The sequence below is a fragment of the Parasteatoda tepidariorum genome, chromosome 1, assembly GCF_043381705.1.
Source record: "Parasteatoda tepidariorum isolate YZ-2023 chromosome 1, CAS_Ptep_4.0, whole genome shotgun sequence".
Taxonomy (NCBI): domain Eukaryota; kingdom Metazoa; phylum Arthropoda; class Arachnida; order Araneae; family Theridiidae; genus Parasteatoda; species Parasteatoda tepidariorum.
This window is the reverse complement of record NC_092204.1, coordinates 8,728,561-8,756,075: the sequence shown is the minus strand read 5'-3', so window position 1 is coordinate 8,756,075 and position 27,515 is coordinate 8,728,561. Positions and strand designations below refer to the sequence as shown.

Genomic DNA, 27,515 nt, shown 5'->3' with positions numbered 1-27,515 from the left:
TTATCCAACATTAATAACTTTATTGATAACTAAACATTAACAACAAAACTCATGCATATAATACAATGCATGTGATGAAACTATATACAATCTGAAACTCTTCAATTATTTTCATAATCTTCTTCATCCAATTTAGCTGATTCAACACCCTGAAAATGAATATGAGGATTAACTTCAAGAAAAGGGTTGAGTATACATTATTTGATGACGGGAAAAATGCTTTTAGCAATATGAAAAAATAAGGGAAAATCGTTTCTATTTTGAAGGGAGGTATCAGAAGGACGGCTGATAAATTTTCTTTAGAGAAAGCAGTATGGATTTAAATAAGTAACTACTTTTCCCATAGCATATCAATTCATCTTTTTCATCTTTATTACTTAACACATTACATGCGGGCAACTTAACCAAAAATTTTATTACAGCTGTTGTAGATTAAAATTTTGAAAAAGTGGTAGGCAAGATTTCATAAAAGTTGCTGCAAACTTGTCACTATATAGCTACGACTTCAATTTAAGAAAAACAATTTACGACGAACGATAGTAGTACTGATTACATGCGTACTGAATCATTTATGTTTGTGATAATCACAAAAATCACATAATTTTTTAGAAAAACAGAGCGGAAACTAGTTTTGCCAGAAATTCCAGCAAGAAACCAGTTCAGCAAGAAATTTGGGTCCGTTAACACATACCTTCACAAAATATCTTTTCATAAAAACGGACCCTTCACAAAATAATTTATCTTTTAATCGGACCCTTTACAAATTTGTTTATCTTCATTATTGTTTTGTTAATCCAGGGGTGAAAGCGAGACGGAAAAGAGGAAAGGCTGGTAGTAAAACCATTTCATTTGTAGCTAGTTTTGGGGAGGAGTTTACTTATTCTTTTTTTAAATTTTTCAACAATATCTATTTTATCTTGGAAAAGAAGCAGTTTTATATATATGCCAGAATTATAAAAGAAATCTTGATAGTTACAGATATTTCATTTTTTTCGAAAAAAAATGCTGGAATGAAATGTTTTACGTACCAGGTTTTTCTCTTTTCCGTCTTGCTATATAAGGGCTTTCACCCATGTGTTAATCGAATACAACCTTCCCGGGGGGGGGGAAGAAAGAAGGTTCGAAACGAAATAAGTTTTCCCTATTTCCTAAGTTTAAATTCCAAATGTAGTATTCTAAGAAAATATTTCTACTTTTAAAAACATCGTCTGCACATTCTTATTGATAGTAAATGATAGTTTTGTAATTCTTTTTCTTTGTAAATAAATAATTGATCAATTTAAATTTATTCATGAAATTAATTATTAGAATATTACGAAAATAAAAATTAATTTCTGACAAGTTTTTAATTAAAATATTATAAATTTTAGAATTGTTTAAATTTACTTAATGCGTAACACATTGAAAGTGATCCATAACTAAGTTGCGTTATTTAAAATATGTCAATTGAAATTATTAAAAATGTGAGTGATTTTGTTTCCATTATTCGTCCGAAATGAATATTCTGTGTTGAGCAGTTTAGGCTAAATACCAAATATTTGTATGGTGCATCTCTAATTAAGTAGCAGCAATTGTTGAGTGGAATCTTGCATCTATTTACAATTTAAAAACTTCTTGAAAAGTTTTTTATCAATAACAGGACCCTATTTGCGCAAATTCACAAAAGCAGGACCCTGGTTGAAAGAATGTGACTTAACGCTTATTTTATATTCACAAATTATGACAGGGATGAAAGTACCAGTTAGCAAAAAAAGTTGAATTCTACATAAACGCAATCAAGCATTATGAAATTAATAAATGTATGGAGCTTTAAAAGCTTTGAAAAAAGTAGAATTCAGAGTAAAAGCTGAAAACTTTCATGCCTATTATGAGTAGTTTTTTCACAATTTTACAAAAACAGGACCTTTCACAAAATGTCTGGACAGACCCCTGATTTTAGTTTGTTTACATTTGAAATTCATCAAGTATAAACTAATTCATTCAGTCTATTTCGTCTGAGGAGAAGGAAGAAGAAAAAAAGATCAGTCGTCGCCTCAGATAAGAAAATAAAAGTAAAGCACCTTTATCTCTGAATGACGCCAAATGAACAAGTCGTATTAGGTTCAAAGGCCAAAATTTTAAGTGGCGATTGTATAGCAAGGACAAGAGTAAATGGAGATCTTCAAGCGGATGTTCATGCAAAAACATTCTCTGATCGTCCATTACAATAATCAAGAAGCAATCAGTAGTCAAAGGGTAAATAAATATAGCAAAAAAAGCAAAGATCACTTCATTGAAAAACAAGCAGCATGTGACGCCTTTTGAATACGTAGGACTAAATATTGTTCTAGCAGTGCCTGCGATTTTTCTGTTTTCACCTTGAATTCAAATGCTGGCGTTAATGTCACTCTTATCTACACTGGTGTAAGAAATTAAGAGAATTTTCAGACTTGGTCGATTGTCTCGAGAACTACTGGACCGATTTTAATACAGTTTGATATGTTCATACATTGATACAATGCAAAACAAATAACCATTCAACAATTGTAATACACACGCATGATCGTGCGTAACACTCGTTGGAGTCGAAAGGTATGAAATTGCCGCTGGACAATCGCCAAGGAAATGATAAACTGCCTTATTTCAAGTATGAAATCACACTGCAAGGCCTGTATATGTAAGAGGGGACCATAATCCCTATTATGCGTGTGTATTACAATTATGCGTGTGTATTATAATTATGCGTGTGTATTACAATTGTTGAATTGTTATTTGTTTTGTATTGTATCAACGTATGTACATATAAACTTTCATTAAAATAGGTACAGTAGTTCCAGAGCACGTTTTTAACACTCCTTGGAGTCGGAAGGTATGAAACAGCAGTTGCAGAACAAACCAAAAAAAAAATGGGTTAATAAGGGGTTTGGTCCCCTCTTATACAATAAAAACCCAGGTCTTACAGTGGGATTTTATACTTGAAATAAGGCAGTTTATCATTTCCTGTGGCAATTTACCTGAATTGTCCTTTGGCAATTTCATACCTTCCTACTCCAACGAATGTTACGCATGATCATGCGTGTGTATTACAATTGTTGAATGGTTATTTGATTTGTATTGTATCTGTATATACATATCGAATTTCATTAAAATCGGTACAGTAATGCTAGAGATGATCGATCAAGTCTGAAAATTCTCTTAATTTCTCGCATCAGTGTATATCTTTCTTTCATAGCTTTAATTCTCTGCCAGTGGCATTCAGATTTGCCTTAATCTTAAAAATAAAACTTTAGGATGTGTTTTATAATCAAATAGTACTTTTTTTTTCTAAGGACAGCACAAATAATAGCACATAAACAAAGTACGGTCGTTTCGGTTTTGTAATGAAGAATCTTCATCTATGTCCAATTACAGACTGTCTATCACATCCTGTGTAGGGACACGGATTTATTTTTTAAAATCCGAACTTATATAGTATGTTAGTTATATAGTTAATTATATAGAAGTCATATAGTCGTTTATGTGGTATTATGTGTGCTTCCGTCACGCTCCTTAAAGATTCACATAAAAGAGCTTTTGTTCACTTAGTTGATGGTACGTAGTCATAAACTCTGAAGAAGTTATGCCCTAGGTGTCCTAGGGCCAAGGTATTATAAATCTGAGAGAAAATCAAGGTCTGAGTTGAATTTTGTCTTTTTTATGCTCATCAAAAACTTACATATTAAATGTCATAAACTGAGCATTTGGAGTGTGGTGCTCTCCGTGAATTGTTTATTTTGTTTTAGGCGAGAATTTGTGAGATTAAGAGAACGGTCCTACCGTCATCTCGTCAACACATTTTTAGTTACAATGGAGCAGTACGGAGCAGCGCAGCGTGCTTACGCTGTAACGACATTTTATTAAGATTTAGGAAAAATAGAATTCTTGTGAATTGTGAATCGAATTCTTCATTCACATGAGAGTGCAATAATCTCATCGATCCCAGCTCAGGAGGCTCACATGCGGACTCCCAAGTATTTTATCAAACATGTAAAATGATTGGCTCTTTCATACGCTAACGACCGACAGTACGCCGAAATAGATTGCGGTTGGAATGAATTGTGAAAACGTTGAATAGAACAATGCGAAAATCACGCTTTTGCATAATGCGTGGCGAAAATCGACATGGTAAACAAAAAAATATCATTTTCGAAAAAGGGAAATGAAGCACTTTTTAAAAACACTCAATTAAAAAAGCACCTTTAAGGGCTTTTTTAAATCACGAAAATCGAAAATAAGCACCTTTAAGCAATTTTTAAAAATGCTACTCACCATGTATAGGTAATACAGTACAGAACCCGTTATCCGGAAAACAGAAAACCGGAAAACCAAAAAACCGGAACAAAATTCAATAAATTTTCCCGCCATTTTTTCAAAAATTTTTTTTTCCCTCATAGGATTTTTCTTTCTTTTTTGAAAGATGTTTACCTCATCATCATTTTATAAATAATCATTAGTGTATTACTTCATCGTTTTTTCTTCTTTTTAAGATTATTTCCAAATACTTTTTTTTTAGTTGGGTTTAACAATAAAAAAAAACGGCTTTTTGAAGCGATTNCAAAATATTGTGTCGCGTGCCATAATGGCACGCGTGCCATTGGTTCGCCATCCCTGCCTACTGTATTTAGGAAAAAAATGTAACAGATAAATACTCACAAATGGAGTCCTCTCTCCATATTTGCTCCAGAAAGTGACTTTTCCTCGAGTCTTGTGACCGGTGCGTTGATCAAAAAGCAGTACTGATTCGAACGGTGGGGAGTACAAGTGAAGACTAACTGCGGTCTGGGAGTGACTCGGATTCTCAACTCGGTGCAATCCCAACGAATCTGCAAACAACATTCATTTCAAAGAGAGAAAGTCTTTTTAAGAGAGGTTTTAATTAAAGTTTAGACACACATAATGTATATACTTATTGTTGGATTTCGATGAAAATTTTAATATATACATTATATGGACCATGAGAAAAAGATCTGTAAGATAAACAGTTGAACATTGAACATAAGATGCGCTTAAATAAAATTTTGCCTTTCAAAACTACAGTATTATTGTTCTATATGACCCTCCTTTTCTCTACTGACGATCGAAGTTTGATTTTTTTTTTTGTATGTATCTATCGTTTATGGGCTGCAATAGTGGCACTAGTCAAAAAAACACGCGTTTTGGACTAAGAACAGGTGTAAATATGAAAATACGCATTCTTTTCAGCAGAAATACTAGCACAACTCATAATTCAACTTGAAATTAATATTCGTTTAAGCAAACTAAAGCAGTTCTCATGCATTTTCCTAAGCAATTAAAACTTTAAACCCACTTATTTCAAAACATGATTTTTTGAGTTTTGCTGCTATAGCAGCCCATGAGTGATTGCAGCCATGACCTAATTTCATAGAGATTCGCCAATTAGAACGGGCTCCAGATTTGCCTTAACTAGATAGCTTTAATTATATAACAGTTTTTTTTTTTAAAAAAAGCATTAAGATTTTATAAGTTGAGCAAAAATACTTTGCAAATATCTTGTATATTTTGTATATTTTATGTAGCACCTAAGCACCACAAAACGCTGCAGCGTTTTAATTTGCGCAAGAACTTTGTTGTGAAAGTGATGAACCGTACGTTTAACGATGACAAAAAAAAAATTTCTTCGAATTTTTACCTAAAAGACATAGATTTTGAATATTTTTATTTTATTAATTTCTTTATTTTAGTTTCGAGTTGATTTAATTTATCACGGAAAAAAAGTTCTAAATTTTGATTGTATATACACTAAATTTGGCAATAAAATGGGAATGACATCGTGAGTTTTCAGCGTTCCGAAAATGATTGAATCTTGCATTGTCCTGGACACAAAAACTTAATAGAAATTTGTGCACTTTTGCTAGTTGAAAAGTAGTTTATATTTAAATTGCAAGATTTGCCCCAGTCAAGCACGAGAACAATTTAAGCAAAACGCAATAAAAATTTAATTTTCACTAAATTAAGTTAAAGATATAAAAAGAAAATATATAAAAATAGGAGGCTCCAACCCCTGCTCGCTAGTGCTCTCTAACCCATTACGGTTGTTAAAAAAAATTGTTTAGAAAGTTTATCTTGGAAAGTTGGCAATACATCAAAAAACGATGGGAATGTGTAGTATGGACAGTTTAAAATTCATATTTGCTTCGAGTCTTTTTCTTCTTCTTGGTACTACTTTTCCCATAACAGGCCAGAGAAGTCTACAGGTAGCGGATTTGGCTACTTTTATAAGTCCCGGCTACTGAAAATCGAATTTGGGCTACCCGCTCACTTTTTGGGCTACTCTTTATTTTTCGAACGCTACAAATCTTAAAAATGCGCTACTTTTTTTTTCTCACAGAAATAGTTTTTCTTTTTAATTTTTTTCCCTTTCCCAATATAAAATGATTCTGAAAAGTCAGCAGTTTCTTTATCTTTTTTGAAAAATACATTTTTGTGTGTTTGTATGCTTTGTTGAAAACGCATTCGCTTTAGTATTGGATTCTTGATTTGTTTTACTGCGCGGAGTCTAGAATCTTTCCATATCTATGTTTCAAATGGTAGACTCGTGAAATCGCAAAGATATGTATGGAAAAATGCCAGGACTATAAGATCATGACTCATTAACAGCAAAACTAAAAAAAAAGTATGTATAAAAATCATTAACATTTTCTACGAGTCTAAGACACATAAACTGTATTATTATTACTTTTTACTATCCTAGGCAAAAAAAAAACTCAAAAAATATCAGTAAAATGATTTTAAAAAAAATCTGAATTAAAAATAAAATAAAGATTTTAGAATTTTTAGAAAATTGTGTAAAATTTTCAGAGACCTAAAAAGTGAATGTTATAACCCACCATTCATATAATTGACGTCGTTGGTTTTCAACGTAGTTTCGGAAATCTTTTCCATCTCCTTCTCTTCTTCATCGGAATCAGAAGGCCAAGCAAAACGAATTTCCTTCAATTCACCGTCCAACATCTAGAAAAAATGATTTAATTAAGTATTATAAACTGACACACACAAAAATACATAGTGTTAAGTTTAAAATTAACCTATCTCAACTACTTGAATGCATGTTTTTCATGATTTTATGGAATTAAAACATTCCAAATTCATCCAGTTTTAAGAAATAAATTATTTTCCAATACTTTACTTAGCAGTCGCGATGTCTCTGTGGTTATGACACTGAACTCTCATTGTACAAAACTGGAACTCCAACCCAGTCCTTTATAGTGCGGCTTTGAGGAGAACTCCTGCAGACTGAAAGTCTGGGGAAGTCTGCTGCTATGGTAACAAGCGAGGGCACATTTCTAATGGGAGTGAAATGGAGGAAAGAAGGTGTCGATTGGTTTACTCACGACGATCTACGCTAAGATTAAGACAAAACTATTCACTCCACACCCCTGTTAGAAGTGACCTTTCCTCGTAACCTTGGTAACCGCCACGACGCGAGACGGGTCTCTAGAGGAGTTCTCCTGAAAGCAGCACTATACCCATCAAAAAATTTTGATGGCTTATGTTGGTTTCAGTACGATTCATGATGGTAAAACATCATTTGATATTCACCATCATCCAACATTTTCCATTATGTGTTCATGGTTTTTGATATGCCAACAAACTTCCATCATTCCATGATGGAAAATGCTACTTTAATAGTGTGATGGTAAACCATCGAGGGAAATTTGACTCTCATGAATCAACAATTCNCGAGACGGGTGTCTAGAGGAGTTCTCCTGAAAGCCATACTATAGACTCCCTCCCCAGCTTCTCATCAGTGGGTATCAGATTGTGTGTTTAATAAAGACGGGCAGTGCCCAAGATAAAATTCCTGATAGCCCATCAAAAAATTTTGATGGTTTATGTTGGTTTCAGTGCGATTCATGATGGTAAAACATCATTTGATATTCACCATCATCCACCATTTTCAATTATGTGTTCATGGTTTTTGATATGCCAACAAACTTTCATCATTCCATGATGGAAAATGCTACTTTAATACTATGATGGTAAACCATCGAGGGAAATTTGACTCTCATGAATCAACAATTCCATGATGATCCGTGAAGATTCCTGATGGTTCCAACTATATATTTACACGATGGTTTAATGGGAATTCTTGTTTCCATCGAAACAATTTGTTGTTTTTTTTATGATGAACCATCATAAATCAGTTCCAACTTCCTACATTGGGATGATGGTTGTTCATGATCGTTCCAACATTTGATTTCTAAGGTACTATGGTGGAAATTCGTGATGGCCCACAATGGTACAATAATGCATACCCATGATGGCTTAATAATAATTCTTGTTGGTTCAGCAGGAATATACCATCAAAACAATTTGGGTTTTTTTTACGTTGGCCTATCATAAATCAGTCTGAATTCCTACATCAGGGTGATGGTGGTTCATGATCGACCAAAAATTTGATTTCTAAGAAGCTATAATGGAAATTTCTGATGGTTCAACATGAACAAACCATCAAAGCAAGTTTCTATTCTTATGTTGGACCATCATAAATCAGTCCGAATTCCTACATTGAGGAGATGGTTACTTATGTTGGTTACCATCAAAAAATATAGTAGTTCATGATGCAATTATTAATGGTTACCATCAAGATTATGTTGGTCCATTAATGGAAAACCATCTAAAATTTTGACTTGGGTGATCAATGATGACCCCATTGCCGCGATCATGCCGTTGATCACTATATCTTTGAGCGTTATCTTCAATGATCTCCTTGACCCACAATGAGATGTTGCGGAAATGATTTACTTTTCAGTCATCGGTTGCTAAACTTGTTTTGCTCAAGGTAAAGTTCGAGACATTATTTTATTAGGGCTTTTAAAATGATAAACTTATATATTAATATGAATGAAGGAAAAATTCTATAAACGGCTCTCCATCCGGCCATGAATCCTCTTATTTATAAATTAGTCGCCCACTATAAGAAGGAATGCAGCAAAATTATTTATTCCTAGTATTTGCATGTAAAACCCTGCATATATACCTAATGAAATTTTTTTTATGATTTTACAATTTGAATACTATTCCTTAGTGAATTTAGTGAATCTCTTTTCCTATTATGGATTTTGTTACTTAAATTTTCTGTTTATTTTACTATTATTTTATTATTCCTAAAATGTTTCTTTCCCAGATGGCAGCACTGAGTTTTGATTTGATTGATATTTTTACCAATTATTTAACACTAAAAAGCTTACAACAAATTAATTAGGCTATTTTCTTCTTAAATTTTTTTTTAACTGTTAGATAAGTAAACCTAATTTTAACACATTTTTTTTTTAACATTTTTACATTTCGGATTTTCTTCTTTCATTTTCGAGCATTATAAAAAATAATTATAATGCGTAGTAATCTACACTGGTTATCATAAATTAAGGAAAATTCACAAAAATCGCGATAACTCAAGAAATTACACATGGAATTTTATGAAACTTACCNGATTTGTTATTATTTCACATGAACAGAAATAATCATTGTTTATAGGAATAATAATTAATTTTTTTTTAAACGGCCAAACAATTTTAAGGATTTTAATTTTTCAAAAGCTAGAATAACAAAAAGAAGAGCAATAAAGTTGTTCTTATAGATTGCCACAGAAATTTTTTTTCAAGTCAACTCTTAAAATTAACTAAACTAAGAATACTGTGACGTCATTACAACGAATCTTAAAATAATATGCTACAACGTATTTTAAGAGAAAATAATCTGCCAAGTTTTGAGATAAGGCATGGAGAAAGGAAGAAATATTTTGGCATTATTTACTTTCATGAAGCAATGGCTGTCAGCATGATCGTGTATGCTGCTTCCCTGTCCTTCAGCCCAGGCAAGCAGCATTAAATTGTACTTTCCATTACCTTCATCCACCAAGTTGCGAGTATAACTGAAAAAGAAAGTATTAAGAATAAGTACAAGTTAATGAATTAAAGTTAAGTATTAATAAGAGACATATTATAGAAGATAAACTATTCTAACCAAAATAGCTAAAATATGTTATGAGCCATTTATACTCATCTGGGCCTTTTCGCCTTCTACTACTAGCGACACAATAATTTTTGCGACATTTTCCCACTATTAACATAGCAATTAAAGACTCGAACTGCTTAATTTATTCATTTAAATTGCAAGTAAATAATATTTGAGCAGAATACTCTTAGATTTATATTTTCAAAAAGCAGCCATTTTCTAAAAATACCAGAATAAGTTCTGCTTTTTGTAATGTAAGTGAGTGATTAAAATTTACTTTTTATTAGCATCACTAGATGGCGGCACCAGTTACTAATGTTAATAGTTCCATAAAATTTTTAACTCATTGAAATCAGTTATCGATTTGCTATATTGTTAAATTTTCTTTTTTTTTATAAAGTGGGTATCCCTTCCCCCCTTCCTCTAAATGAATTTTTATGACTAACTATTAATTTTTATGACTACGTAAAATTATTTTAATGAACTCCGTGAATAACAAAGAACGCGAGTTTTGTCAATACATTTTATTCTTGAAAGGAATAATCGAAAAATTTTATTTTCATTATTGTCACTAGATGGCAGCAGCATAAGGAGAAGGCAAGCTCATATAAATTTTATACACATTCTTAAAGGTAGAGTGGTTCCTCTTTAGTATCAATACTAGAGAGTTCCGCCATTGTTATTTTTTTTTAAAAGAAACTGAGTTAAATTTGTTATGCTGCGGTGACTCTGAATTCAGAATTTTATCTGCAGCTCTTTAACTTTTATGTGTCGCTGTTAGCAAAATTCTTATTAATAAATCCAAAATAAACGAGATTTAAACCATTCATTTGGTTCTGTTCATATGGTAATGGTTTACCAGAAATTCTAGTTTTCACAGTTATAGCTCTATTACCACATATGTAGTAAAAAATACTAAACTGAACATTAAATTTAACCGAATATTTGACTCTTATGCTATGCTTTAAAGGCAGCGGTTTCCAATTATTTTCGCTTACGGAACCCTAAATCATCATCCTTTTTTTGGCGGAACCCCAACTTTATAACTAAAATGTATTAAGCTAAATCCACTGAGCATAGCTAAATTGATGATGTGACTTTTCATGCCAAAAATTCTAAAACTCAATGGAAAAAAATACATAAAAATAAATAAAAAACTTTGTGATTGTTTGCTTGATGCAATAGCTTATTGATTCTCGTAAAGTTTCATGATTAGTAAGAAAGTTTCCCGACAGATGGCCCTAAGAACTGTCATAACTATAAAATAAGGTTTTTTGCTGTCTATTCAGCCAACTGAAGTGTATGTTCGCAAATCTGTTAAACTGCGTTATATTGTTACTGCAAATGATAATTATTTTGAAAATATAATTATTCAGTTTTTTTCCAGTAATACTATTGACTAACGAACTTAATAAATAATTTTAAAATATAGTAAGAAATAATAACTGGTTTCCTAAGCATAGCAAACTACAAATTCTATTTTACTATTGAGCTATTATGGATTTAAAAAAAGGAGAAAAAAAATTATGAAAAATATTATTTATTTTAAAAAAATCAAGAAAATTAAGTTTATTAAATTTTTATTATTATTAAAAGATTGTTATAGAATAGTTATTAGCAAACATATTATATTAACAAACATATTAGCATATTAGAAGTTATTATCTCGTTCTAAATATATAGTGATTTATGTAGTGATATATTTATATAGTGATATATTGCCCATATAGTCGAGTCGCAATTTCAGCATCAAATGAAACCATGTATCTCTCGACATTTTGAAGAAAACGAAATCAAAAGCTCTTATGATAATATGTCCCTTATCTGATGAATGGAACAAACGATCTAGATTGATTATTGACCTTACAAACTAACCTATTTCTCGAACTTTCGACGTACTTAACTTTTCCTCTCATGACCTCCGAAGGGCTGTTTCGCGGGCGATTTTCGAAAAAGACTTCAGTGATCTCTTCCTCGTCATGGGTTGCGTCAACGACCCTTTCCGTTTTCGTATCTTTTGTAAACAACTTAAACGTGGCACCATCAATCGAAACGAAGTCGCAAGTTCCGATTTTATTAACTTCCTAAAATTCGTTTCCGAAACCTATGCAGGAAACTGAACCGAAGATTAAGGTTTCGATCTAACTAATTCTGAATAGAAAAGTGACCATGTTTCTGGTATGCTAAAGATCGATCTACGTTGTTTTAGAATAAACAGTTGACCATAACACAGACAAATGTGTTATTATCTATTTTTTTTTTCAATTCAGAATTGTTTCAGAATGATTCAGAATTTCCATCGAATACTTCAGAATCTAATTGTAACAGAACATTTAAAAATGGAATTAAAACAGATTATTTTAGCATTGTTTGTACCAAAAATTAATTCAGAATGGTCACAGAATAATTCAGAATGATCACAGAATGATTCAGAATGATCACGAAATAATTCAGAATGATCACAGAACAATTCAGAGCTGTAACAGAATAATTCAGAACTGCGCAACAGAATAACACGGAGATGTCCCTGAATAATTAAGCGCTGTGACAAAATAATTCAACTCTGTGACAGATTAATTCAGAATTGTAACAGAATAATTCTGATTTGTATAGAAATAATTTAGAATTTTATAAAAACAATCCAGAATTGATTCGAATAAAGTGAGAGTGCCGATGAAATCTACTGAATCTACAGTTATACAAGTAATGCTTAGGTACAATAAAGAGTCTACGCGCTAAAATGTAACAATACTTGCAGCGCTATCTGAAGGAATATTGAGACATTAATGTTCCTCTCTTGAAAAAAGTACGTTACGAAACATGACAAAATAGCTGCGAAATTTCATCAGTTAAGTATGAATAGACATTTTGTGGAAATTAATGCTAAAAGCGAGCATTTTATATTTATTTATTTACTTATTTACATAATTTTATTTTTGATCAAGGTTTACTTCCTCGTGACGCGAAAAAATGATCTCCGGAAAAGAATAAAAATCTGTTATTACGAAAATTTTTCTTTATTCACATTTTTTTTAAAGTTTGTACACACAAAATACTAGGTTTTTTGCGATGATTGGTGACTAGTTTTTGACTAGCGATGGCAAGTTCTTTTTTTCTCCTTTCAGAGCGTCACAATGGAGGAAATTCCAAACTTCACATCAAAATAATACGCATTTATTCACTTTTTTTATGAGTTATTATGGTTTGTTAAATTTTTTAAAAATATTGTAAGAAAAAACATTTCAAAGCTTTTGAGCGTTCAATGCGTAAACCCTCGAAGGCTCTGTTCAAATTAATTGTTAATTACCTACAGTTTACCATTTTCTCAGAATTTTGAAATGAATATTTCCAAATTTCAGCAAGATTCCCCAAAATGTTTTTCATAAGCTGCAAAACGTTTTTCAGAAATTTTGAGTGCTTATAAAATCTCGAAGACTGTGTAGCACATTTTAATGGGAAATTATTCCAATTAATATAGTTTTTTCAGATGTCGAGGACAACAATGTATCATATTTTTAGTATAATTCGTCAGAATATATGTCACAGCAAACCAATCATTTGTCACAGCAAACCAATCATTGAAATTTTTGAGTTTAAAATGCTAAAAATTCATAAGCATTTATGAAATCTATATGGAGTTTAGGCTAAAAAATTCAAATACAACCCCAATTACTTCCAGTAATGCTCTTCTAATAGGTCTCAATTATTTTGTAGAATGTTGAAATAAACAATAGTTTAACATTCATAAAATTCCTTAAAATAATTTTTTATGAGATTTCAGGGCAACTTTCTTTTTTTTCTCTATAATATTCTCTTTATAAAAATTAAATAACTGTATTCTGCGTCATTAAACTTTTTATTTGACATATTTATTTTATAGTTACCGGGTAATATGGTAGTTTTCTGTATTGAAGCAATATTAAGGTAATTGGCAGTATTATGGTATTTTGTGATAAAACTAAGTTTTTCAAACTAATTTTCCGAATTAGTGAACCATTAAATATAATGGATTTCCCTCAGTCGCCCACCTATATTGTCTTAATTTCATAATGTTTTCCAGACAAGTATGTTTAAGCTAATTAAACAATACACTTTAAAAAATTACTGTAGGAAATACTTGCACCCTACTTGCAGCATTAGTAAAATACATTTTAACCACTTAATCCATTTTTACCTTAAAATTTTATACTTACAGTGTATCAGATTTTTTCAGCAAAATTTTACGCTGAAAAAGGATTTTACAGTAAAAAGTACCCTGCCGGGACATTTTACTGCAATTTGATTTTTCACCGGAAAAAAATTTTCTTTCGATTTCAGGATTTTTTTTTTTCCGTTTGGTATCCACTTCTTATTTATCTTTTAAATTTTTCGATTCGTTATGCCGTTTATAAGATATCATTGAGAGAACGCTATTCCGGGGCAGAATTTTTATTTTCCATCCATTGGTACTTGAAAACTAAATGTATAGGAAAAGTGAGTTCAATTGAGCCTAAAGTAAATCAGGAAGTTTTGAATGCTGAAACAAAATTTTCGAAACATCAAAACTCACAAAAACCTATGGCAAGATTACTGAGAATTACGCAGTGAATGAGTTATCCTGCCATATTTTGTCTTAAGTTTGATATTTTTAGAAAAAAAAATCTGATTTGCTTTATGTTTTCCTGAATTCACTTTTGGCAGCCCTTTCAATATTAAATTATTTATGAAAATGAAAAAGAATTTGTCATGAAATGTTTCTCCCACATTATAGCACCCCACCCAACGAAATATTTAAGTCATCCGACTAGTTTCAGCTTACTTAAATATTAATATAAAATTTTAAAAAAACCCAGTTTATTTGTTTTATTATGTGTAAAAACTTATAAACTAGCAAAAAAATTATTATTATTTTATTTTTATTCTTAAAATGGTCATTTTTAGGTAAAAAATATTGAATTTTTTGCATATATGCTGAACACTGGAAAAAAATTTCCAACTCCTAAAACAAAAAATCCTTTGAGGATTTATTTAGAAGGCTATCAAATATGTTTTGAACTATAATCTTAAAACCAAGCGTATATAGTACTTAGTTAGGGATCAATGTATTTGGAAAATTTTTAAAAATTTTCGCACTTGTCTTAGCGACAAACACGCATAAAAAATTAAATTCTACTTTTTAACTCTTTGTCTGTAGTTCAAAACATACGTACTATAATCATAAAGACTCATAAGAAATTGTAGACAGTTATTTTAAAAACAACATTAGATATTGTGTTTAAGGTGGTGTGAAATGTGAAAAAAAATCTAAATTTGAGATAAACGTATTTAAAGACTTCAAATCACTAGTTTATCCACTGTAATCACCTTCCACAACAACAGCTATAACTTAGTAAATCACTGGAGTACAAACAAAAGTAAAGTATTTTTAGAAAACTAAGATTACAGGGATTTTAAATTTATAATAAACTCAAATTTAAAAATTTTGTCCAAAATTTTTGCGCTAGTTGGAAATAAATTTTATAAAAGTGTCTTTTGCTTTCAGTAGGTAAAAGATACATGTTAATGCACTTGCAAAAAAACACTTTTTTTTATTAAGGCTAGTTGTTATTAAGCAGTTTATTAAATATTATAGAATATACAAAGAATTTTCCACCAATGTTCTATTCAATAATTTAAAAATTTTGTTTCTATTTTTTCGATAAAGTTGAAAATATTATATTATTCATATATATTTTTATAATTATATTATTTCGAATACGCATACTTTATGCAAAAAATGAAAGTTTAAAAGAATCTCAAAATTTTAAATAATTTTTGTTCCCCTAATCGCCATTAAATGCGATTAAATAGATTGATAGTTTGACGTTATTAGAAACCGAATAGGAAACTCCTAAAATGTAATTTATGCAGAATGTAATAATTGTAACTTAGTCCAGTATTTTTTGTCCAGCAAATCTTCAATTAATTTTGTCAAAATGGATATTTCCAACAATTATATTTAATAATTTATTTTGCATCTTATCGTATTCTGATGGTTTGGTAAAAAAAAAAATCTGAATGTATGTTTACAATATTTACAATTAATAACGTTATCGTTTTCAGCATGCTTATAAGTGAGTTTAGCTCTGTATAGGTTGAAGTTTTACAACTATATTATAGCGTTTTTATAACCGTTTTTACAATCATAATATACTGTTAAAACAGATGTTTGAATGCCAGCTGTATTCTAAAACACACATATATCCACTATAGAAAGAGTTACGATACACCTGTTAACCAAGATATTAAATTATATGAACATTAAATTTCAATTGCTCGTGACATCAGAGCCTGTATAGATGAGTTATTTGAAGTATACTGACTCAACAATGTATAGGTATTTCATATATTTTCTATTATTGTAAGGTAGATAATAGAATAAAAAGATTTACAAAAGTTATTAAAATAAAATAAAAATGTATCTATACGTAATAATTACAAGCAAAAAGAAGTGATTTTTTTCTCATAACCCTTCCCTAGTGGTGAATTGATTTAAGGTGGATGTTGACTTTTAACAGCAAGCGCACAGTGCGTCAAAAAGGAAACGGACCACCCTGAATAACTTTTGATCTAATGATCGGATCTTCACGTTTTAGGAATCAATCTTAATGGTAAGAGAGGATGACCTCAAATACGGTAATTAATTAGAGCAGACAATAATTTAAGATACGAAATCTGAAACAAAAACGTACTTTCTCTGAATAAACACATCTTTTTGGATTTCTGGCCCACAATCATAGGAGGTATTTGTTAACTGTTACCCGTCGTTGAACAGCCGACTAAATATTTTTGTGGTTTACGACTACTAATGTTCAACTCCGTAGCCTTGTAATTTTAAACGCAATCCAGAAGACAAAAGAACTGGATCAAGTATTGGGAAAAATTCGCCTTCGTGGAAGACTTTTTTATGGAACTAACCCGCATTTGCATTGCATGGAGAGGAAGACCACGAGAACCTTCCACGGTTAGCCTGACGGCAAAGAGACTCTAACCCATGATCCGTCTACCACTGAGGCTATTTTACGTCAGCACTGTGGTCGGTGCAAGCCGGATGCGGAATTGGTATCGACCAGCCTTCGCCGGGATCGAACCCCAGTTCACCTCATTGGAAGGTGAGCGCTCTATCCACTGTGCCATCACGGCTCAAATATAGGATGTAGCCGTAATCTGGAATATAGGGTCCCCATAGTTAGGTCACGAGAGCGATTTAAAGTTCAGCCCCTATATGTTAATTTAATTTTTTGCATATTTCTCATTACCTCGAAAAGTGAATTTAAAAAAATTTAGAGTGCAATTATAAAATTTGTTTGCGCAATAACAATTTATAATTTAATATAAAAATTGCTTTAGTAAATCTTTATTAGTTTTGATTATTTTACTTAATAATGGGCGAAAAAATTTTAATGGCAAGTTATAAGATTTTTCACATCATTTTAATGTATGTAATTTTGCATGACAAAATACCAAATTTGATCGAAATTGGTCAATAGTTCCTGAGAAATCAAATTTTTAAAAAAAAGCCATAAATTTAATTCATATATATAGAGACATGCATTAGAGTGCCAATTTATATAATTGCATAAAACTGTAACTAAAGGTAAAATAACTATAAAGTAGTAGAGTTCTGGCCTATAAATGGGTAATTTCTTGTCCAACTTACAGTTTTGTATACACATTGTTTCACTAAAAAATTTAATAATTCAACTTTCATATCCGTGAGTGTAGAAATGATGTTTTTATTTTTATATTAATTTGCAAACATTGCCACCAAATTATAAATTTTTTATAAATCTAAAGGTTCAGAGAGCAAAATTAAAAAAAAATCATCTTTATAACTTTTGATCTAACAAACAGATCTTTACATGCACTAAGATGAATAATTCGAGAGGTTACCTTTAGACTAGCTTATTAATTACTGCAGACGATATTTTAAAATCGGATGGAATATTTATTTCTTGATGGATTAGGATTTTGGACCCTCATTATGGGGGTGGCAAGCATGTTTTCCGTAATCTGATCCCTAAAATTTAGGGAGAGGTTAGGTTAAATATCCATGCAACAGAATTTATTACTATTATTATTATTTGAATGCAAATACAATAATTAAGAGAACAAACTTGATACTCTTGGTACTTGATACTTGATTCAATTTGGGTATTCTATTGGAGAAATCCAAAATTAGAATAAAATTGATTGAATAGTTTGCTGGGGAAAAAAAAAGAACTCCATCATTTTCAATGTTTAATTTCGTGGTAAATATTTAACCGATTTCATTTAAGTTTTGCCTTTAAATACCCGACTAATTTTTTCACAATGACAGAAAAAGATGTATCAAGTTTGCTTACTTAATAATTAAATTACTTTTTTTTTAAGGAAATAGTTAAGTAAATAAGATAGTTAATGATGCTTTATTTTTTTGAAATCTCAAATATTTTTAAGATTTCAGTTAGAAAGTTTTTCCAAGATTGAGTCAAATAATGGTTTGTATGCCGGTCAAGTTTTTTTCTGTTAATTATTAAAATAACTGATAATAGTCAAAACCACTTCTGCATGAAATAACTTTAAGGAAAATGAGTTTTATAACAAAATTCAAATGTCTTGAATTACGTATTTAGTTGCAAAAATATGCAAAAGGTAAAAGTTACATTGAGGGAATCAAACGTCTCACCACCCTCTTGACTGAACTATTAGTACATTAATTAAAAACTTCATTCGGTTTATATTTCAAATCACTTTTGCTTCTTTTCATTCACGTCTGGCAGGTCTTGAAAATGTGCGCCGATTTCTGAGCGTTTGATACCTGTCAACTGTTATTTCCAATTAGTAGATTTTTGAAGCGAATGAACATCAAATAATGAACAAGCGAATGAACAGCGAACTTAAATCAAAGGTAGTTAGCACATGTCACTAGTTAGCACATGTAAAGTGTGTTTTTTTTTAAACTAAAATAACATTCTCATACGCAAAATTCGAATTTAAAATGAACAGTAATTTAAATTGATACCCTTTTTTGGCTTGTTTACTCATGTCATGTATAATACCGATAATTAATACAGCCATTCCCTTCACTATGTATTAAACATAGTATATAAAATACATTTCTGATATCAAAACAAAATGAAAAATAATTGTTTATTTACATTTTTAAAAAAGTATAAAAGAAAAAAATTACTTTTAATAATTTTTTTGTTTCATAATTAATTTTAACATTCACAATAATAAAAAATTTTAAATAATTAAAAATTTATTTTTATTTAATTAATTAAAAAGTAATTGAAGTATAAGACATTAATTAAAATGTTAATTAATTAAAAAAAATAATTAATTTAATCAATTAAAATTAATTAAACAAAACAGAATTAATTTAATCAATTAAAATTAATTAAACAAAACTGAATTAATTTAATCGATTAAAATTAATTAAACAAAACATTAATCAAGTGATTAAATTCATCACAGCAATCACATTTTTAACCCTTATTTTTCAATCAAGCATTACAAAAAGAATTCTCAAATTCAAATCATATCAGCTGTTTTCTTTAAACTTATTTTTAAATCACACATTCTAAAAATGATTCTCATATTCAAATCATAGCAACCGCCTTATTTTACTTTTCAATCAAACAATCCAAAAATAATTCGCATATTCAAATCACAGCAGCCGCATTCCTTTATCTTAGTTAAATCCAATATTTCAAAAATAATTTGCGAACTCAAATCATAGAAAATGCATCCTTTTATCTTTACGTTTCAATCAAACATTGTAAAATTAATTCTCAAATTCAAAACATAGCAACGGCATTCCCTTACCCTTATTTTTCGTTCCAATATTCCAAAAATAATTCGCAAATTCAACCGCATTATTTATTTTATCCTTACTTTTTAATCAAACATTTAAAAAATAATTCGCAGATTCAGACCATGGCAACCACATTCTTTTACCCTCTTTTTTTTAATCAGACGTTTCAAATATAATTCGCTAATTCAAATCATAGTAACGGCATACTTTTTCCTCATTTTTTAATCAAACATTTCAAATATAGTTCGCTAATTCAAATCATAGTAACTGCATACTTTTTTCCTCATTTTTTAATCAGACATTTCAAATATAGTTCGCTAATTCAAATCATAGTAACTGCATACTTTTTTCCTCATTTTTTAATCAGATATTCCACAAATATGTCGCAAATTCAAATCATAGCAACCTCATTATTTAACCCTTACTTTTTAATCAAACATTTCAAAAATAATTCGCCTAATAAAATGCTACGTCAACTAGATATAAGCATAAACACTCTACAAAAATCTCTCATTTTCGTCTGATGTAACATTCTAAACTATGATGAAATGTGTTTTCGAGCAAAAGTAAAAGATGAAAAAAGAACTTTTCACCTAGCGATTAACAAAAGAGAACATCCTGAAGATTCTATACTCATCAACTTATTATTACGATAATAACAGTCGTTCAAAAATGCCGTAGGGAATTTTCTCTCTCTTTTATTCCCTCTTTATGCGATGTTTCCCCTACTATGGCAATTGACATTAACTGACCTATGGTAATAATTGATATCAATTAGTGTCATTTATGAAAACAAATTTTTATTTTTCTAGAACAGAAATGGAATGATTTTCGTTTCTTCAGGCATTTAATTCATGTCACACTAAAACATTTCAATTATTTCTTCATAAAGGTATGCGGGTAAGAAAATGTGTAAGGCGGTTCTCAAATAGTGTTCCGCAGAACCGTAGGGTTCCGTGAAATTTCTAAATCAATAATTATTTTCACAAATCTGTAATTTAATTAATATCCGATTAATAACCCATTATTTATTTAATATTTCCGTTACTTTAATGAATTTTTGAAATTGAAATGCTTGGGAAGAAAGAAATTTCAAATAACAAGTGTTTTCTGATAACAATATAATGAATAAATTATAAAAGGATATAGTGATTATATTAAAAGAAAACTACAATATTATTTCGGATCAACTAAAAATATCCAAATTCAGCAATAAAGAAGTGTGTTTTTCGGATAACTGATTTATTTTCTTCCTTTTTCGATTTTATTCTAATAAAAAACATATTTCAGCTCATTCAATGCCTTAAAATCAAATTAAGAACTAGACAAAATGCCACTCCAGACCTGTGAGTTAAACTGCCTAATATAATACCCAATTTTTAAACTAATAATCATAAAACAACATGACGAAAAAATTTCGTTCTTCATTCCTTCCCAAAATATTTTCGAAACAATTAATACAATTTACAACATTATCTCTGGAGGTACTGGATCGCAGATTGATCGTTTTCAGGGTTGAGGACAAAATTGCGATCTGCAGATGGATGGATGGTGTGTTTATGTGTCCTTCCTGTAAAACGGGCTGTGACGTATGTATGTTGTTTCCCGATCATCCTCAGGGATGTTTCTCAGACCGTCGCCAAAAACTCATTGTGCAGCTCTAGTGCGACGTAAGTAAAAGTACCATAATACTAAATCATAACATCTTTTCAAAATAATTAATAATTTTTCGTCTTTTAATAATATGTTCACAATTGCTAATGAAACTTATTCATTAAAACTCGGAGTTCCGCCAAAAAAAAGTCGATCATTAAGGGTTCCACAGCCAAAAAAAAAGAAAAATAATTGGGAACCGCTGGAATTATGTATAGGGATCGTTTCCAAAATTAGGAGTTATTTGGAAATTGAGAAAATAAAAAAAGTTTAAAGAGAATATTAAGTTTTAAAAATTAATTTAGCATACATGTTCTTTCTATACCATTAAAATGTTTTTTATATTGTTCTCTTTTTTTTCTTTTCTTTTCTTTTCTTTTTTTTTTTTTTCTAGTTTTTTAATGATACGTTTTGTGGCCTTATTTAAGGAAAATTGTCTGTTACCATAATTCCTGTTAGATTTACAGATATTAAAAAAGAAGATTCATCATGTATAACTATAATACAAATATTATCTAAATGTAAATCATGTAAATAATGTCATTAACAATTTTGCCAAACATTCAAACCTGACCACTAACGATGCTTCAATTTAGTGCCCATTTATAAAATAGGGATGAGTCATCTTTTTTTTTCTCTTTCAATAGTTGTTTGCGTCTTTTTATTCTTGTATATATTTTGCTACTCGTGTATTTTTTATATTTTACCAAAACAAAGATAAATAGAACTAAATTACTTTAAAACGACTTAAAACATTTTATTTTGCAAAACGCACGCTAAACAAAACAGACTAATTACAAGAATGAATTATAATTTGTTACGTAAATATTATATTAAACTCATTAATTAAAAAATGTGCTATTTTGTCAGTTGTACAACATCCCAGAAAATATCTGGACTCTCCGCCCCCAAACTGCTCGATACGTTCATCCATTGTTGCCTTTTTTTTTAAAAAGGTGATTATTTTTTATCTGTTAGTTCCCATTCGTATTTGTTCGTGGTCAATTTTGTTTACAAAATGCATAATTACTTCAATTTTATGCTCGCACATTTTGCTAATATGTTAATCATAGCAAAATGAACGGTTACTTCGATTTGAAAAGAAATCGATTGTGTTTGAAAAATTTTACTTAGGAATACAAAATGTGCGACACAATAAGAAGTAATAAATTAGAGGAAATAAAAAGTAATAAATTTGATAATAAAGAAGAAATAATAAATTAGACGTAATTTTACACATTAAGCAAAGGTAAAACGATAAAATAAAAAAACAATTTAACATTTCAATATAAATGTTAAAATTTATATCTAGCAATGTCTAATCTCTCTTTCTCATTTTTTCCTCTTATTTCATTTATTCATTTATTTATATTTTTGCTACATTTGATTTTGTTACATTGATTTATTTTTGTTACATAGCGCGAGCGTATCAAATCGAAGTCAGCGGACAGATAAATGCATATTTCTATAACAATGAAAAAAAAACTAATTTTAAAACAAAAAGAAAAAAATTAAAAATAGCTATAAAAAAAAGCCCTTAAGATTACGATAATTTTTAAACAAATTGGAATTTCGAACAAACCTCACGCTGAATTCCTAATAGAAAAAAGGCCAATTAACCACGGCTGATTTCGGCGCTTTATTTGCATTTCAGCAGGCAATAGATCGGCCAGCATGTTATTTTTTACTACAAATTTTATAATTCTCGAAATAATAATAGCATCTTAATTTTTTTACTCTGTCATACTCCTTTCTATAAACCTTCAAAATTTCAAGTTTTCAAATCTTATAGGTTTTGTGCAGCAAAGAAAAATGTAACGTAAATCAAAAATGTGAGAAAATATTCGCAAAACAAAAAACGCATAAAAATGCCTTAACTTTCGAACTAATTGGAATTACGAAAAACACCTATGTTAAGTTCGTGAATAAAATGGGTTCTTTCAACACATTAGCCCTGTAGTTGCATTCCTATGGTCTGTTGAGCTGTCCGAATGGTAGTTTTTACTACAAGTTTACCAGTTAATAATCCTTGAACTACTTATCGAGGATTAATGATTTCTTTCCACCGTACTCCCTGTACCGTTTGGTAGACACATTTGTAATTTCAAGTTTCGAAGTCTTTTTGTTAAGAAAAATAAAATGTAACAGTAAGTTTAAGACCTTAAACTGCAGCTATGCATAGTTTATTTTTATTACAGAGAAAAATAATTTCTTAAAATAACAGTTCTCAAGAACTCACACGTAGTTAGAAAACATAATTAGTATTATATGCAATTAAAAAAAAAATTATGTTTATTTTTATATACTTAACAAAACTTACTGTACTGTTCCAAAATTACCTAATATTTTACGCATACAGTCAATATTATAGTCACAAAGGGGTCTAAGTTAATTTATACTATTTCAGCCATTGAGTGAAATTTTAACATCTAAAATAATAGCACAGAAAATTATCTCAATTTTTTTCTAGTTAAGTAATGAAAGAATTAGACTAACTAACAACGCTCCTAGCTTATTTCAGCCATCAACATACAAGATAGGCAGGCTGTCAGGTTACAAAAGTTTTGGTCTGTTTGCTTGTATTATATGGGGGAAATTTCGTTTTTTGGTAAAGGAGTTCAACTTACATAGGTGTTTAACTTGAAAAAATATCACTGTATTTGTTACCAGACTATACAACAATAAACAACTTTTCAAAACTAAAAATAAAATTTTATTCACACTAAAAACACTAATATTTTTTAAATAACTAGGAGGAACCACTCTCTGCTCGCAGAGCCCACCAACCCCGTAGTTGCTTCTCATTCATTTATTTTTCTTTTCTTTTCTTAAGCGTCAATACTATCCTCAAAAACACAAAACATTTTGTTTACAAAATGTACAATTATTGCAGCTTTATGTAACAACATTTTTTTAACAAGTAATCGTAGCCAAATTTACGATTACCTAAAGATAAAAAATAATCATCTTTACTAGAAAAAGAAATTTAATCTAAGAAATTTAATCTAATTTGTTTCTTCTTATTGATCGTGTGATTCAGTAAGAAGAAATAAATCAGAAGTATTTTCAGTCGCTGCCGAGACTCATTGCAATTCAAATAGAGAACGATCCTTATTGCTTTTTATAACATGTATTGTATTTTTTAAAAATAACTGGCGAAATTAAATCTTTGTCTCCTTTTTACTTATTTATTTATTTATGTTGCTACTTTTGATGGACAATTATTGTACCTAATGTAACAAAATTTTTAATGTGTTAATCGTAATAAAAGGGACGATTACCTCAAAAACACAAAACATTTTGTTTACAAAATGTACAATTATTGTAGCTTTATGTAACAACATTTTTTTAATAAGTAATCGTAGCCAAATTTACGATTACCTAAAGATAAAAAATAATCATCTTTACTAGAAAAAGAAATTTAATCTAATTTATTTCTTCTTATTGATCATGTGACTCAGGAAGAAGAAATAAATCAGAAGTATTTTCAGTCGCTGCCGATAGTCATTGCAATTCAAATAGAGAACGGTCCTTATTGCTTTTTATAACATTTTTTTTTAAATAACTGACAAAATGTAATCTTTCTCTCCTTTTTATTTATTTATTTTGCTACTTTTGATGGACAATTATTGTACCTTCAGGTAACAACATTTTTTTGTGTTAATCGTAATAAAAGGGACGATTACCTAAGATGAAAAAAAAAAATCATCTATACTAGAAAAAGAAATTTAATCTAATTTATTTCTTCTTATTGATCGTGTGACTCAATAAGAAGAAACAAATTAGAAATATTTTCACTCGCTACCGAGATTCATTGCAATTCAAATGGAGAACGGTCTTTATAAAATAATACATTACATTTTTTGTATTTTTTAAAAATAACTGGAGAAATGTAATTTTTCTCTCCTTTTTATTTATTTATTTATTTTGCAACTTTTGATCGACATCTTTCAGAGCGCGAGCTTACAAAATGTATTATTAAAAATCTGGAGAAGGGAAAATAATAAATAGTCATTATTTGAAGCAAAAAAACTTAAAAACACTCAAAAAAAGAAGGGGGGAAACAAAAAATGACGGAAAAGTGCATAAATTTTCAAAGACTTTCGAACCAATTAGAATTTCGAAATTAAATTAGCGATAAGTTCTCAAACTTAAATGGTTCTTTCCTCATGTCGAATTTTAACTCTGTAGTTAAATTCCTGCAGACTGCTGGCTGGCCGTGTGGTATTTTTTATGTCAAGTTAAACAGTTAAAAATTTCCGAACTAATTATCGAATATTATTTTTTATTCCATCTTACTCTCTGTACATTTTTCTGAACACCATCATAATTGCAAATTTGTAGGTCGTAAATTTTCTGCACACCTTCATAATTACAAATTTCTAGGGCGTAAGTTTCTGCACACTTTCATAATTACAAATTTCTAGGTTGTAAATTTTTTGCATCTTAATAATTTCAAATTTTTAGGTCGTAAATTTTTTGCGCAACAAAACAAAATTCAACAATAAGTTGAACACCCAAAACACGGACGAGTGATCCGCTTTATGAATTCACTGTTATTCGTTTTCAAATTGCTTTTAAAACAATAATCTCTCTATATTAACAAAAAATCGTGATAGATGGAGCCACGAATGTTTTAATTTACAATACAGTTTCTTTTTTTTGGGGGGGGGGGGAAGAATAATTGCAAGACTTAGAAATTAGAAATGCGTTAGAAAATGCACAGGGAGTACCATGGAATAAAAAATAATTAACATCTGATAATTAAGAGATAAATTTGTAATTTGTAGTGAAAAATACCATGCAGGCCGCAATACAGCTCGCAGAGATGTAACTGCAGAATCGAAATTAGGCGTGGTGAAAGGGACATTTTTGTTTGAGAACTAGACATAATTTTTTATGGAAGTTATTGAAATTTTTAATTTCTTTTCTCGGGAATTTTTTCTCATTTTTGCTGAATTTAAGCTATAAATATTTATTTATTGTTATAGGAAAATTTATTTAACTATTATAATATAGTGTTTTAGTTGATGCCGTCTGTTGAAAAAAAAAGGAAGAAAAAAAGAGGGAGACAGAAGATGTTGCCACATATAAATCTTTACATTTATAATGATAAATACAAAATAATAATAATTTTTAAAAATACAAAATAATAATAATAATAACTCATAGGAGATAAAATCTGTTTTCTTATTTGTTCTGTTATAATGATACAAGTCTCTTAAACGAGTAAAATTACTTCTCATATATTTCTCCTTAAAAATATTTTATCAAGTGCAGTTGCTTATTTTTTAAATATAGTTAACCATTCGTTTGTTACGATTAACATAAATTTGCAAATTATTCTCGTACTTAAATTATAAATATCGTGTGTTTTATTAACAAAATCTTCTTATTTGAAAAAAAAATGACTTTTCAGAAAAAGGACAAACGATAAACAATCAGGGGTTGGTGAGCAGAGTCTCCTAGTTATCTAAAATCAATATTAAATTCAAAATAGAAATAAATTAAAAATTCTTACCGATATCTATCGAACTTGGCAAACTTGATCCAATCCCTCGGATTCGACTTGTATGCAGACATCAGATCTTGAACTCTTTCAATATTGACATGATCCGTAGCGAATGCCAACCGCAACTCTCGAATTAAATCGTTCAAATTGTCAATTTTTGGTACGGTCAGCATCCTTTTCTGGACAATGACATCGTCCTGCGCTCCAAAGCAATAACGATAATCAATTTCAGCCATATCGAAAGAAAAAGGAAATCAGAAAAATCGCAAAACAAGAAAACGATAATTAAAAAATGATCGCTGAACAGACAGACACAAGCAAACCAAACGATATCTTGGGTTCGAATAACACGAAGGAATTTTTTCTCCCCGCTTTCGGACACCGATGCAGACGATAGATAAAAATCCCTTTTTTCCCCCTCGTAATTGAATGAACGTAGGGAACATGTGTTTAAAGAGATAACATAAAATAGCAATATTTACTTTAAATAAAAAAAATATCGGTCAATTTTCTAGGAAAAACAAAAATCTTGGGAAA

General features: G+C 29.8%; 1 protein-coding gene across 1 annotated transcript; it reads right to left on the bottom strand.

The window, feature by feature from the left end:
* On the bottom strand, positions 1-27,346 carry LOC107440186 (cysteine dioxygenase type 1). Its single transcript, XM_016053039.4, has 5 exons — positions 26,988-27,346; positions 9,796-9,913; positions 6,867-6,990; positions 4,672-4,841; positions 1-149 (listed from the first exon to the last, which is right to left on the bottom strand). Exons 1-5 carry the CDS (start codon positions 27,212-27,214, stop codon positions 102-104), a joined length of 687 nt encoding a protein of 228 aa, XP_015908525.1. The 5' UTR covers positions 27,215-27,346; the 3' UTR covers positions 1-101.
* Positions 27,347-27,515: the final 169 nt, after the last annotated feature.

Excerpts from the sequence above, each read along its gene's own strand:
- LOC107440186 (XM_016053039.4), bottom strand. The coding sequence starts at position 27,214 with ATGGCTGAAATTGATTATCGTTATTGCTTTGGAGCGCAGGACGATGTC. Across the intron at positions 9,914-26,987 it reads GCCAAGTTCGATAGATATCG|TTATACTCGCAACTTGGTGG; the intron begins GTAAGAATTTTT and ends TTTCTTTTTCAG. Across the intron at positions 4,842-6,866 it reads CGACGTCAATTATATGAATG|ATTCGTTGGGATTGCACCGA; the intron begins GTGGGTTATAAC and ends TGTTGTTTGCAG.